At 54.0% G+C, this 13,446-nt stretch overlaps 2 protein-coding genes and 1 non-coding gene across 3 annotated transcripts; all 3 read left to right on the top strand.

Moving 5' to 3' along the window:
- Positions 1-613: 613 nt before the first annotated feature.
- S100A4 (S100 calcium binding protein A4) lies at positions 614-3,091 on the top strand. Its single transcript, XM_036343701.1, has 3 exons — positions 614-772; positions 1,640-1,795; positions 2,793-3,091. The coding sequence occupies exons 2-3, from the start codon at positions 1,655-1,657 to the stop codon at positions 2,955-2,957; spliced, it is 306 nt and encodes a 101-aa protein (XP_036199594.1). The 5' UTR covers positions 614-772; positions 1,640-1,654; the 3' UTR covers positions 2,958-3,091.
- LOC118673846 lies at positions 2,182-2,366 on the top strand. Its single transcript, XR_004973512.1, has one exon. It is a non-coding gene; the product is annotated as a U2 spliceosomal RNA (small nuclear RNA).
- Positions 3,092-5,594: 2,503 nt separating the features above from the next.
- S100A5 (S100 calcium binding protein A5) lies at positions 5,595-9,258 on the top strand. Its single transcript, XM_036344964.1, has 3 exons — positions 5,595-5,713; positions 7,144-7,295; positions 8,983-9,258. Exons 2-3 carry the CDS (start codon positions 7,158-7,160, stop codon positions 9,124-9,126), a joined length of 282 nt encoding a protein of 93 aa, XP_036200857.1. The 5' UTR covers positions 5,595-5,713; positions 7,144-7,157; the 3' UTR covers positions 9,127-9,258.
- The last annotated feature ends 4,188 nt before the right edge of the window (positions 9,259-13,446 follow it).

Raw genomic sequence — 13,446 nt, forward strand, 5'->3', positions numbered from 1 at the left:
CCACCCCATTCTTCATTCCTGATGCCCACCCAACTCCAAACTCTCCTCCTGAGGCCCTCCCCGCCCCACCTGCTCTGGTGCCTTCAGTCCGTCCCTGAACTCCCAGGCCTGACGCCCACTCCCTAGTCCATCACTACCTCACCCAGGACACTTCTCCACGGAGAAGCTTGGGGGGTCCCAGCGCCTCCTTTGGGTGTTAGCCTGTCCCTTCTCCCAGACCTCTAGGTCCTGCCCGGGGTCTCACTCAGCTTGGCAGAGAGTCCTTTGGGGAGGGGAGAAAGACAGAGTGAGCTGTCCCAAGCTCTGAGCCTGGGGTCCCCTCCATGAGTTCCTGGGCAGTCACATATTCAGGGCAATTTCCCAGCCACCACCCACCACACCTGTATCCCCTTTCCTAGCTGCTGGATGGGACCACCTGCTCCCTGTCCCCCATGCCCCAGACATAGACTGCCCCTTCCTCCAGCTCCCTAACACTCAGGCCGTGTACACTGGGGGGTACCCACCTCACTGAGGTCCCTTGCCTGTGCTCACGAGGCTCTCGCATTGTCTATCTTTGGCTCTTCAGGGCAGGGAGTGGTGTTTCCAGGCTGGGCTATTGGAGGGGGCCCTGGCTCACACCACATTGGCCCAGGCAGGAGGGCTGACTCCCTCTCTCCCCTATCCTGCATGGGCAGGGCCTGGCCGGGGTATAAATAGGTCAGACCGCTGGGCTTTCCCCACTCTTCCTGTCTCCCCAAACTTCTCTCTTCAGTGCTTCCCCTCTCTTCAACTGGTGAGTTGTGGTTACCTGACTGGCATGCAAGGGATGTCAGGCTGAGGCTCGGGGCAGGAACCAGGGAGGCTGCTGGGGCCCAGATGTGCTAAATGGGTGCATAGATGAGATTCCAACGTGGAGGCTCCGGGGTGGGATGCGTGTGTGCGCGCCTGTGCATGTGCAAGAGAAGGAAAACAAAGGGAAAGGTGGCCGGGTTGGAGAGACAGTATGTTTTATTGCTGTGGTATGCTTGGTGTGCGTGTGACCTGTGGGTGTGCACATTGGCTTATGTTTGCTGGCTGGCACAAGCCTGTGTGTGCATGCTCTGGTGTGGGAAGCAAAGTGAAGGCAAAAGGCAACCGTGGGCTTTTGTCTGGCAGTGTCCCTGAGCCTCTGCCCAGCACCCAGCAGCCCAGCCCAAGGGAGCTTGGCCTCTCCTGCATCCCTGCCTCTGCCACTTCACTCGGCCCCTCCCTGTGCTAGACCGCTGGTGTTTTCCGCTACAGGCTCCTGGGCAGGCCGCCAGCAGCCTCGCCCAACACAGGGCGGGAGAAGAATGAGCTGGGCGGGCTGCTGTGGGCTGAGCTGTGGGACGGAATGGACGCAGTGAGGCCCTGGGAGCTTGCTGCCTAAAGTTCAGAGTCTGCGCAGTGGGCCCTGCAAGTGATTGCCGCCCAAGCTCACATTTCCCACTGTGCACACCCTCGGCACCAGGAGCTGAGCCCCACCTTTCTGGGCTTCCCTCGTGGAGGGCGTGGTGGGCGTGGTGGGCGCAGAATGTCACCCAGTGCTCCTTGAGTTGATGGGAGTGGGGTGGGGCATTCTAATCACATGGCTGGGGAAGGATGGGGAAAATAAGGGTGCCTCTGTGACCCCCGCCCCTAGATCTCGACCGCCACCATGACTTCCCCCCTGGAAAAGGCCCTGGATGCGATGGTGTCCACCTTCCACAAGTACTCCGGCAAGGAGGGTGACAAGTTCAAGCTCAACAAGTCTGAGCTAAAGGAGCTGCTGACCCGGGAGCTACCCAGCTTCTTGGGGGTGAGTGACTACTGCCTGGGAATGAGTCCCCCTCTGGGGCGTTCCCCACAGGGGAGGGATTAGGGCCCTGGGAGGCACCAGTCTTTCTGCAGAGCAGTGGCTCCGCACTGGCATCTGTTACCGGTTGGGGAAGCTCACTCTGGTTGCCTGTGTTGGAATTAGAGTGAGCACTCACCATTCACATCCGCGCCCAGCACAAAGGTGGCTGAGAATGAGCAGGTAGGTTACGGGCCAGGCAACTGGCCAGGGGCTTTACGCAACTTAATTGAAGTGAGGCAACTAAAACACTCAGAGAGGCTAAGGAACTCCCCAGGTAGTCAGTGTGCAAAGCTGAGATCGATGGACCAGGACGGCCCACCATCACTCCAGTAAAAAAACAATTTTTGGTTGCTTCTCGGCCTTTTGACTAAGATCAAGTGTAGTATCTGTTCTTATCAGTTTAATACCTGATACGTCCTCTATCCGAGGACAATATATTAAATGGATTTTTGGAGCAAGGAGTTGGAATAGGAGCTTGTTCCGTGCACTCCATGCGTTGACCCGGTATTGCAGTACTTCTAGTGCACCAAAAAACCCCCAAGAAAAACAAACAAACAAACAAACAAACAATTTCTGAGTTTCTATTAGGCTTTTAGATGTGAAGACACAGTTATGGAGACACTGACACACCTATTTCCCCTGATCAGTCACAGCTCCCATCCGTATCAAACTTGATGCAGTTTATCTATTGCGTTCATGACCATTGTCTACTTGGTTCTTAAAAAGTCCTTAGGGGAAGACATGGTCCTCTTTTCCAGTTGCATCCTGGCACTCAGCTTTCCTCACCTGCTGGTAACCCACCCCCCAGCCGAGCGTAGCCATGAGGGTTGGAGTTCCAAAGCTGGCCCCCAGGAGTGGTTGTGCCCTCCTAAGCCCCACCTGCAGGTGGAAACCTGGTCTAGTCATGGCTCTGTCCCCTGGACCGCTGGTGTCTACCTGTAGCCTCTTCCCCCTGCAGAAAAAGACAGATGAAGCAGCATTGCAGAAGCTGATGAGTAATTTGGACAACAACAAGGACAACGAGGTGGACTTCCAGGAGTACTCTGTCTTCCTCGCCTGCATCGCCATGATGTGCAACGACTTTTTCGAGGGCTTCCCCGACAAGCAACCACGGAAGAAATGAGGGCTCCTCAGATGCGGTGGGGGCCTGCCTGCTAGGGTCTTCCCTGTGGGCCGTGGGCACAAAGCCTCACCCTGGCTCCTCCAGACATGTGTAGGACGCTGAGCAAATTCAATAAAGATTATTGGAAACTATGAGGCTGATGTTCTGAAAGATGCTGGGGGCATGGGGTGGGGGCTGAGGAATATGGAGGGACATGGGGGGTGGGGAGCACTGGGAGTTGAGCTGCCATTTTATGGAGGGAAGACTAATGGAGGTGAGGGAGGTGAGGGAGGGATTTGGTGTGACTGTGTGTGTGTGTGTGTGTGTGTGTGTGTGTGTGAGACAGAATTGACTCTGATGGGACCAAAGGCAGATAAAGGGGCCCCCAGAGGCTTAGAATGTCTCAACTGTGGGATCTTAGCTAGGGCACTCACCCCTCCCGTCTCTCCAACAGTGTCTCTGTCAGGACCTCTAACTGAGGCTGGGTTGGGTTGAAGGTCACATCTGCTCCTGGTTGGTGTCTGGAATGGAATTTGTGTGCCGGGGATGGTGGGGGCGGGGGGGGGGGAGGGGGGGCAAGGGATGGTGGGGGAATGGGCTGAGTCATGGGGAGGCCAGTGGAGGAGGCTGGTGGGGGATGTGGAGAAGGGCTGAGTCCTGACAATACTTACAGCCCAGGCCCTGTCCTGCCACTTCCTTCTCGCACATGGCCCAAACCATTAGGGATGGATGAGTCCTTCCTGGACATGGTCAGATCAGAGAGGCAGTGTGGAGGGAAGCCAGGCCGTGGGCAACAGCCTGAAAATATTATTCTTTTCTAACCTCTGTCTCTGTCCCAAAGGCCCAGCAGCTTCTTCCTGCTTGCTCTGTACTCTGCACAGATTCACCTGTTGCCTCTTTCCTCTTGAAAGGGGAAGTGGTTTTCAAGTCTGAGTCACAGGAACTCCAGCTGCCCCTTTCCTTGGGTGGATGCCACTGTGCTGGTGGCCTAGAGGGCCCCATCCAATGCAACCTCTGGACCTAGCTCTCAGAATGATCCTGGATATTTTATTATTTATTTTTAAAAAATATTTTTATTGGTTTCAGGGACATGAGGAGCCCCAGGTCAGAGCCTCCTGGGACAGGCCTGGGAGAAATTCCCTCTGCCAATCTCACCTTTCTATTTCCAAACAAAGGGGACGCGACAGGCTCACCGAGCCCACGGTGGCATGCACATCTTCAGCCCCTAATAACATGAGATCCGTTATTAATAGGAATCATGTTCCTTCAGAGAAGGACAAAGGACTTCAGAAGGGATGTGTGGAGGACAGTGGCTGGAGTGGGAGCAAGGGAGACAGGGGGAAGTGACCATAATTTTGAAGACGAAATTCCAGACATATGATCTGATAAATAAAATTGAGGTTTACAATATCAGGCATGGTGTTGCTTTTCCTTAGGGTAAAGGCCCGTGGCTATAGCCTCCAGTGGGTGGGACTGAGTTTAGCTTTCCAGGTCACACCTGGGTGGGATGGGGACCTTTAAGAAACAGCTGAGTTAAAAAAAAAAGAAAAAGAAGAAAGAAACAGCTGAGTAGAGGGCAGGTCCAGAAGTAGGGAGGGTTTGGTCTCTTGATCTTTCAAGCTTTCCCCTTTTCTTCTCAGCACATTGTGTTTTTCTCTCAAGTTTCAGAAGAATGGGGTAGATGACTCAGACATTCCCTCAGAGGGTGACTATAGAGACTTTGGTAGAACTTTGGTCCACAAAAAAATTTGCCTCTTCCTCCTTCTCTCTCTGCCCTGCTCAAGTCCGCCCATCATCCTGCGGGGTGCCTGCCTCCCCAACCTCCTTCTGCTTCACTCTCCACTTCGGAAACTCCTGTTGCTAGGCAACCAGTCCCTACTGCCTCTCTAGCCTTGCCAGCTAGGGGTGGGGTGGGTGGGGTGGGTGGGGTGGAGTGGGGCCAGCAGGGAGGAGCCAGGCAAGTTAGGGTGGGGCTGCATCAACCATAGGTACTAAGCCCCTAACTTGGTTCTGTTCTCAGACTTGGACTGCTGATGGTAGAAAATCAAGGCCACTCTCCCTGACCCCCTACCCGATTCATTATTGCACCTGGAACCTGCTCCCCACCATTGAAACCTCTGCCTGATCACCAGGCCCTACCCTTCCCTGGGTCCCCTCCCCAATCCCTGATTCTCAGTCTATTCCAAGAGTCTCTGACAATTCTTTCCCTATGAAGTTGAGTGAGGGTTAGAAGAAAACATTCATTTGAAAGCCCTTCAAAAACCTCAGGCTCCATAGTAGCTAGGGACCTGGATCATGCTTTTGGCAAGAAACATCTTCCTCCACTAGTTCCCATATCCATATGCTCTTGGTGGGGGTGGGAGGGCCCAAGTGGACAGTGGCCTGGGCTTGGGAGATACCCTGCGTTTAGCCCACACCTCTTGGGTCTTCTTTCTAGGACAGCCTGGCTTCTCTTCTGCCCTGTTGACCCACTAGAATTCTGGGTTTTGGTTGGGAAAACCAAGTTTCTGGGGCTGAAGATGTGCATGCCTCCGTGGGCTCGGTGAGCCTGTCGCATCCCCTCTGTTTGGAAATAGGAAGGTGAGATTGGCAGAGGGAATTTCTCCCAGGCCTGTCCCAGGAGGCTCTGACCTGGGGCTCCTCATGTCCCTGGCCCCTTCTCATTGGCCCTGTCCCTCCCCTGATTTCCTGGGGACTGGAGAGAGGGAATAAAGGCAGAGAGCAGTGGGAGGGAGTCTGCTTCTGCCGTGTGGGTTTTCTGGATTGCTGCTTCCTCGGTGAGTCCTTCCTTCTGATCTCCCTGGTCATCTATGTGGTGAGGCAATGAGGCCAGAGAGTGACAAGCCGTGGTGACCTCCACCAAGGAAGGCCAGGCCCAATGAGGGGGCATGTGTTCAGGGCAGCTTTCAGCATTCCCTGAGAAGAGGCTCCGGGGGTGGAGGTGGGGATGGAACCAGGTAGGATGTTGCTGCCATTGTCCAGAGGCCCTTGTCTCCACTGCCATCCTGGCTGAGTCTCCTGGAGGTGGGGAGAAGCTGAGGATTTTGGGGAGGTGGGAGGTGACTGACAGGCCCAGTTCAAGAATCGCTGGGTGGTTTGGGGCTAAAGGTAAGAGCCAGCAGCTTTGTCCTGCTTGCTCTGTATCTGCACAGATTCACCTGCAGCCTCCGAGTTCCTTGGGTGTTGCCTCTTTCCTCTTGAAAGGGGAAGTGGTTTTCAAGTCTGAGTCACGGGAACCCCAGCTGCCCCTTTCCTTGGGTGGATGCCACTGTGCTGGTGGCCAGAGGGCCCCATCCAATGCCACCTCTGGACCTAGCTCTCAGAATGATCCTGGATATTTTATTATTTATTTTTTAAAAATATTTTTATTGGTTTCAGAGAGGAAGGGAGAGGGAGAGATAGAAACATCAACGATGAGAGAGAGTCATCCATAGGCTGCCTCCTGCACACCCCACACTGGGGACCCAGCCCGCAACTTGGGCATGTGCCGGACCAGAATTGAACCATGACCTCCTGGTTCATAGTTTGATGCTCAATAACTGAGCCACACCTGCTGGGCGATCCTGGAGATTTTAATAAGCCCATCCCCCTCACTGCCTTGTGGTCAGTCTGCATGTGCAGTCACTGGGCCAGAGGCTGGAGACCAGCTGGACAAGTCTAATCACCTCTGTTCCATTTCCTGTTGAGGCCTGTCGCCCAGTTCCAGCCCTAGCCCCCTCCAACCCCTGGACTCTCTCATTGTCTGGTTCCCCACTCCCATAATGGCACACTTCCCAATATCCAGAGATTCAGGCAGCCAGGCAAAGGAGGGGGACTGGGTGAGGATTATCTCTGAAAATGAATGCTCAGGCTGGATGGGGCAGGGAGAAAATCCTGACCCCTTATCTGCTCCATCATCTCTCACCACTTCTTCTGGGGAGGTCACCTTGTCATCCCTTTGCCTCTAGAACCCCTTTTCAACATCCCCCAAGCAGGTCAGTGTGCAGTCTCCTTTGGAGGCTGGTCAGTCTCCCCACTTTGGCTGTTCCAAGTGAGCTTTGGGTCTCACTAGAACCTGTCTTGACACATTTGGATCCATCTGTTGGTGGATTTTGGTCTCATCATGGAATCCAGTCTCTGGTTCTTGAGGGAGGTCTGGGAACTGGGCTACTGATAGGGGGCAGCAGAAGGTCTGACTTGCGATCTCGCTCCTCTCTTCTGTCTCCAGAGTTGCACACCATCATGGAGACCCCTCTTGAGAAGGCCCTGACCACTATGGTCACCACTTTCCACAAATATTCAGGGAGAGAGGGCAGCAAACTGACCCTGAGTCGGAGGGAACTGAAGGAGCTGATCAAGAAGGAGCTGTGTCTTGGTGAGGTAGGTGGCTGTTCCCTCCCCTCCTCCCCAAAGTTCAAGTGCTCCCAGTGGCTACTGTAGGAGGGGAGGGGGAAAAAGAGGAAGCACTGATACTACTATCAGGGTGTCCCAGTGGAGGTGGGAGACCCACCTGCCTCTACAGACCCAGAGTGAGGGGACACACACCTAGGCTCAGGGTACTCTAGCCTCAGCCAGGAGCAGGATGGCCAAAAGGGACAGAGACCAAAGGACATCTTGGGCCAACAGAACTCTAGACCTCTGTGCTGAGGATGAGTCAGGCTTCGCTGGTAAGAAGGAAGTTTGTGTGAGGGTTTAGAGAACAAAATCAAGGAGCCTTTGATGTTGAGGCCAGGCCCACACAGCTGTGGCAGAGCCTATGTGGGGCATCATTAGGGATGGGGGGGGGTCCAGGGGTCTAGGTGGGCTGTGCACAGCTCAAGGGCAGAGCCCCCACAGGCAGAGCTCTCAGCTGGTGCTGACATAGGAACCCAAAGGCTCATTCTCTTAGTTTGTGAACGAGACAGAACTGATTCTTACCAGACACAGATGGTGGAAGGGAGGTGACTGGTGGAGAGGAAGGCTTATGAGGTAGTTATAATATTATTTTACAGTAAAAGAAATAAAAATCGAGGCTTAGGTACATTATATGCCTTGTCTAGGAATACCCAGCTCATGAGAGGCTGAGCTGGAATCCCAGGCCTGGGTCTCACTCTCCCCTTTTCCTTTAAAATTCAGCCTGGGTGCATCTCCTGTCACACCCTGAACCCCGGCGGGCCTTCTCAGAGAGAAGCTCCCCTGAGTGTGCCCCTCTGGGCAGGGGACTGAAGCAGATGAGGGTGTCACAGGCCAGCTCTCTGGCCTTCCTGCCATTTTCTCTGCATCCTGGAGCTAATGAGGGTGGAGGGAGGGCCACCGGTCCAGCAGGGGCTCATTACAGGAGGACTCAGGCCCTGGGGAGGGCCTGGCTATAACAGGAGCCCAGACTGGGGACAAGAATTGCATCACAGAGAGGCTGTTTCCATCTGTGTATGTCCCAGTGTCCTGTCTCCCGCGGAAAAGTTGGAGCTGCGGGCAGAGGAGAGGAGAGGGCAGGATGTCTGTGTTCTTCCTATACCACTCGGAGGGTGTGGTTCCCCTTCTCTTGCTGGAGCGGGGCTGGGCGGGCAGGGGATCAGACAGAGATTATACTGGGCGCCGGGCACTCGTCTCCACACAGCTGTCCGCACGCTGTCCTAGCAGGGGAAGGACCCCGTGGCTTCTCAGCTCCAGCTCAGAGATGCGTAGTCTGGGCCAATCCTCAGCTCTCCCCCAGTCAGAGACTAGGGCCGTGCTCCACGCCACTCTGCCCCCAGTGTTACTACCGGGTGTTGTATAAAATCTAGGTTATTATTTGTTTGGACAGTGGAAAGTGGTGAGGGGAAGGGAGGCCGGCCTTGCCTTCCTATTGTATTAAGTTCAGGATTCAGGTCCCCACACCCCTGCTTGGTGCCAGGCCCCGTGCCAGGGGTGGGGGCGGGGGGGGGGGGGGAGACCGGGGGTTGAGATGCTCAGAGTGTGGCTGACGCAGCGGGGATCCTCCTGAGGCTGCCTTCCCAGGGGATGGGAGGCACCCTGCGGTGGGGTGGGGTGGGGGTGGGGCTCAGGGCGAGCGGGGTGCTGACCGGTCCCTCTCCCTGGGCCCCCCAAGAAGATGCAGGAGAGCAGCATTGATGACCTGATGAAGAGCCTGGACAAAAACAGCGACCAGGAGATCGACTTCAAGGAGTACTCGGTGTTCCTGACCACACTGTGCATGGCCTATAATGACTTCTTCCTGGAGGACCACAAATGACGGCTCAGCCCGCCCAGCCTCCGCAGCGCCTCTCACGGCGCCCTGTGCCCTCTCTCCCTCCCTCCCCGATGCACCCGGTCAGCTGTCCCGTTCAGCAGAGGAAATAAAGATTTTCCATGGCGGGTGCCCGCAGGCTGGTTTTGAGTGTTTTGTCCCCTGTGGCTGGGGGCGGGACAGGCAGAGCTCCTCCTTGAGTGGGTGGAGAGCCTCCGGGTGGTAGGGTCCCGGCTCCCACTGCGCTCCCTGGTCTTCTTCACCTTGGATATGACTTAGCTTGTATCAGGGCTTAGTGGTGCCCCGGTGGGAAGTGGGGAGGTGGGGCCAGGCTTCTGCTCGCCTTCCACTCGATGCTGCTCAGAGGCAGAGGAAGCTAAGGGGGGAAAGTGCTTTGGGAGTGAGGGCCGGGGTGGCTCCTGAGGGCAGTGCCGGACAAGCCAGTCTGACTGGTCACCAGCTCACAAGAAGCCACCCTGATAACACTGATACGAAGGGCAAACTGGGCAGCACCCTTCTCCCTCCTCCATTGCCCCCTGGGCGGCAGCCAGCCCCACCTCAGTCATCACCTTCCAGCGGAGGGTAAATCGCTAATGACGCTCACAGGCTGGGCTCATTCCCCGAAACTCCAGGTGGAATCCCAGGCAGGCGGGGAAGGGAGTTGGGTGGTGGTAGGAATTTATTTTTGCTGGCAGATAGGTGTTGTAGAAGTCCTTTAAATTGCATCCCATGGACCACTGGCTACTCCCCCACACCCCGCCCCCTTCATCTAGGTTTGAGTCTGAACACCCTCTGGGGGCACCCTTTTCCACCCTCTTTCCCCTACACGTGTACGCACACACTGCTCTGGCTACTCACCTCCTTCCCCCTGTGTTACACGGCTGGCAAACGGAGCAGGGGTCTCCCCTGGATCCCCCATCTTCCTGCTAGCCGCCCCACCCAGAACAGCCCCAGGAGAGGAGGCCTGAAAAGTTGAGTGAGCCGGGTGGGGTAAAGCCAAGTGAACCCAAGGTGGACTCATATCTTTGGTGACAAGTAAGCACCCCACCCCTCCCCGCCCCGTGAGCCACCATATGAGTGAGGGCTGACGAGGAGGGGGAAGGGAGAGAGCCCAGGTTCTCATAACCACAGTCTGGATTCCTCATTCTAACATGTTAGAAGTTGCAGAAGTCTGAAGCTGGAACGCTGATGGCCGACCTGGCCCAGAACAAGGACCAGATTGTGAGCTTCCAGGCATATGTCACTTTCCTGGGGGCCTTGGCTATGCTCTACCATGAGGGTCTCAGTGGTTAAAAATAAATCGGGCCCGGCTGGTATGGCCCATTGACCTATGAACCAGGAGGTCATGGTTGGATTCCCGGTGGGGCATAGGCCTGGGTTTTGGACTTGATCCCTAGTGTGGGGCATGCAGGAGGCAATCAATCAATCAATGATTCTCTCATCTTTGATGTTTCTATGTCTCTTTCTTCCCCCTTCCTCTCTGAAATCAATAAAAATATATTAAAAATAAACAAATCAGGCAAGTGTGTGTGTGTGTGTGTGTGTGTGTGTGTGTGTGTATGTGAAACCGACTCCTGTGTCCTGGCTTCCCAATGATTTCTCTTTCCTCCTCTGCTTGGTGCTGTAACAGCTGACTAAGGGTTTGTCCAGTCACTTCTGGGAGTGACTCAGTGACTCACCAGCCAGGGGACTTGGTGGGAAGGCCCATAGATGGACCCAGCTCTGCAAGGCTGCTGCTGGCTCCTCAGGTGCCTTTATGTGAATTAGAAAAGATGCCCCCTCTGGAGGAAGCCATCTCCCTGCCCCCCCCGCCCCCCCCAGAGTAAAGCAACATTTAATATTTTTTACAAGGTGGAATTTGTGACAAGTTCAAAAGGAAAAGTTGCTTTGTTTTTATGCAGCTGTGCTCCGAAGTCTCCCAGCTTCCCTCCTCTTAAGGAAGGGCTCAAGTGGTCTCCAGTAGAGAGAGTTCTGGCATGTGCTTGGGAATGGAAATGGTGCTTGAGCCAGGCTGTGATGGGTCCCGAGTGGGGTTCTTAAAGACGTGTTTTGTACTGGGTGTGGTGAGAGGGGAAGAGCCAGGAGGGCCCTGGGCTGGGGCAAGTCCAAGTCCACTTTCTCACCACAGTGAAGTGGGGGCCGAGGGGGTACATCTGGCCTGGCCCAGAGGTGTTCTGTCTGAGACCACTGAGGAGGGCTAAATTCACGGCAGCTGCCCATGCCCTGGTCTCAGGTGGGAGGCATGCGCTAGGAGTCTGTCCCTGCGTTCAGAGATAGGGTTCTGTGTGTTGGGGTGGTCTGAGGAGCTGGCAGCTGCATGAACACATGATTCATGGAGTACTCACCCCGCCCCCCCCCCCCCCCCCCCCGGGTCGGATTGGGGGTTCTTGGGGCTGGGCAAACTACAGCTTCAAGCCTTTCTGTCAATATTGAGCCTTGCCCATCCCTGCAGCCTCAGCAGAAGGAACCACCCCAGTTATTCCCTGGAGCCAAGACTCTGAGCCCCAGCAGGGAGGATGACTAATTGTCTGAGTCCATTGTTTGCATGAGTGTTTTCAGGCAGGGGGTGGAGGTGGGGAGCAGAAGGGTAAATTGTGTCTTGGGGCAGTGGAGCGTTTGTCCCAGTTCTGTCCCCTCCAGGTCCCTCTTACCCACCTCCCCACTTTCCTGGGGGCCCAACTTTGTGGAAGTGGATCTTTTTCCTCCATGGGGTGGCGGTGAGTGGACAGTCCTGACAAGGCTGGAAGCATCACCTTTTGTAGCCCCTTCCTCTCTAGTTGTCTCTGCCCCCAGGGAGGAGAAACTTGCAAGGTTGGACAACAGAAAGGGACCCTGGGCCTGAGCTCCTGGTCTGCCCAGCCATGGCCACGCCTTGGCTCCATTCAACTGCCTTTGGAAAAGTACCTCCTGGCCTGCAGTGGCCGGTTATTTGGGGTGTGAAGCGAGCGCCCTCCTGTGGGCAGAAAGCAGGACACTGTGGGGAGAGTTGGGGTTCGTTTTCTTGAACCCCTGAGGAGAGGCCAAAGCTGGTGGCACCACAACCCTGGCCATGAGGGAGACTTTCCTGTGAAGAGGAGGACAGGGCGTGGACGCCCAGGGAATGTCAGCAGGGGGATCTTTTGGCTTCTAGCAACCAACCCCCAAATAAAGCAACTCCCCTGCATGTAAGACACACCTCTGATGAACAAGTCCATGAAGGAAGGCGGTTTGCAAAGACAAATAAAGTCTGCATCCTGTCCCACCCCATCTTGCTTGCAGAGCCAAGAAGACCTTCGTACAAAGAGGGAGGAGGGGTTGTTTCTGTGGGCAAGGACCCGCGGCTGAGGGGAGGGCTCAGGGAAGGCCGCCACCTCTTCATTTTCACAGATCTGCTGGGTGAGCCAGCCAAGAGGTTGAAGAGATTCAACAAGTGTGCACAGCCCCCCTGCTGAACCAAGAACCAGGCACGTCCACAGCACTGAGGGGGGACAGGAGCATGAATTTAAACAATAAATCAACCCCCCGAACAAATAGCAAATCTTTTGTTGGCTTTGAGGTTATATTTAAGGGCATTTTGTAGGGGGTGTGGATGTGTGAGAGGAAGCACAGGTTAATAATGCAGATTTTTTCAATAGATGGAGTTACACATATGTTGATCTATATGCGATTTGATATGTATGCTATTTTGTTGTATTGCTCCTTCAGATGACCACTTGTTCCGATCGATGGCACACACACTTTCTGAGCAGCACTTCAAAACGTATGAAGAAGTGGAAAATTGGGTCTCTGAATGGTCTGCCTAAAACAAGAAAAGTTCTATTGGGACGGTATCCACAAATTACCTGACAGATGGGGGAAATGTGTGGCTAGCGATGGACATTACTTTGAATAAAGCACTTTTGATGTTTCCCTTGAAATTATCGTGTTTTCTTTGATTACAAAATCTGAATTATTAACCCTAATAATGCAGATTAATTATTAACTGGTTAATAGTGTGGATTAACTACTAACCGGTTAAAAATGAGGATTAACTGTTAATCGGTTAATAATTTGGATTTTGTAATCCAAAGAAAACACGATAATTTCAAGAGAAACATAAAAAATGCTTTATTCAAAGTAATGTCCATCGATAGCACTTTTCTTCAAAATAAAGTAATGAATTAAAACTTCCCGCAAATGCTCCTTTTTTGGCATGAAATTCGACATTTTTAAGCGTAAAAATATCTATGATATTAACACCTTCAGAAAATTTGACATCTGAAGTTTTGAAGCTGTTGTCAACACAACAAAATTGCATACATATCAAATCATATATATATATAATCAATCAACATATGTGTAACTCCA

This window comes from Myotis myotis, unplaced genomic scaffold (genome assembly GCF_014108235.1).
Source record: "Myotis myotis isolate mMyoMyo1 unplaced genomic scaffold, mMyoMyo1.p scaffold_m19_p_18, whole genome shotgun sequence".
Taxonomy (NCBI): Eukaryota; Metazoa; Chordata; class Mammalia; order Chiroptera; family Vespertilionidae; genus Myotis; species Myotis myotis.

What these genes read in the sequence shown, in the direction of transcription:
- S100A5 (XM_036344964.1), top strand. Translation starts at nt 7,158, where the DNA reads ATGGAGACCCCTCTTGAGAAGGCCCTGACCACTATGGTCACCACTTTC. An exon ending in AGGAGCTGTGTCTTGGTGAG is followed by an intron (nt 7,296 to 8,982) that starts GTAGGTGGCTGT and finishes GGGCCCCCCAAG; the next exon opens with AAGATGCAGGAGAGCAGCAT.
- S100A4 (XM_036343701.1), top strand. Translation starts at nt 1,655, where the DNA reads ATGACTTCCCCCCTGGAAAAGGCCCTGGATGCGATGGTGTCCACCTTC. An exon ending in AGCTACCCAGCTTCTTGGGG is followed by an intron (nt 1,796 to 2,792) that starts GTGAGTGACTAC and finishes TTCCCCCTGCAG; the next exon opens with AAAAAGACAGATGAAGCAGC.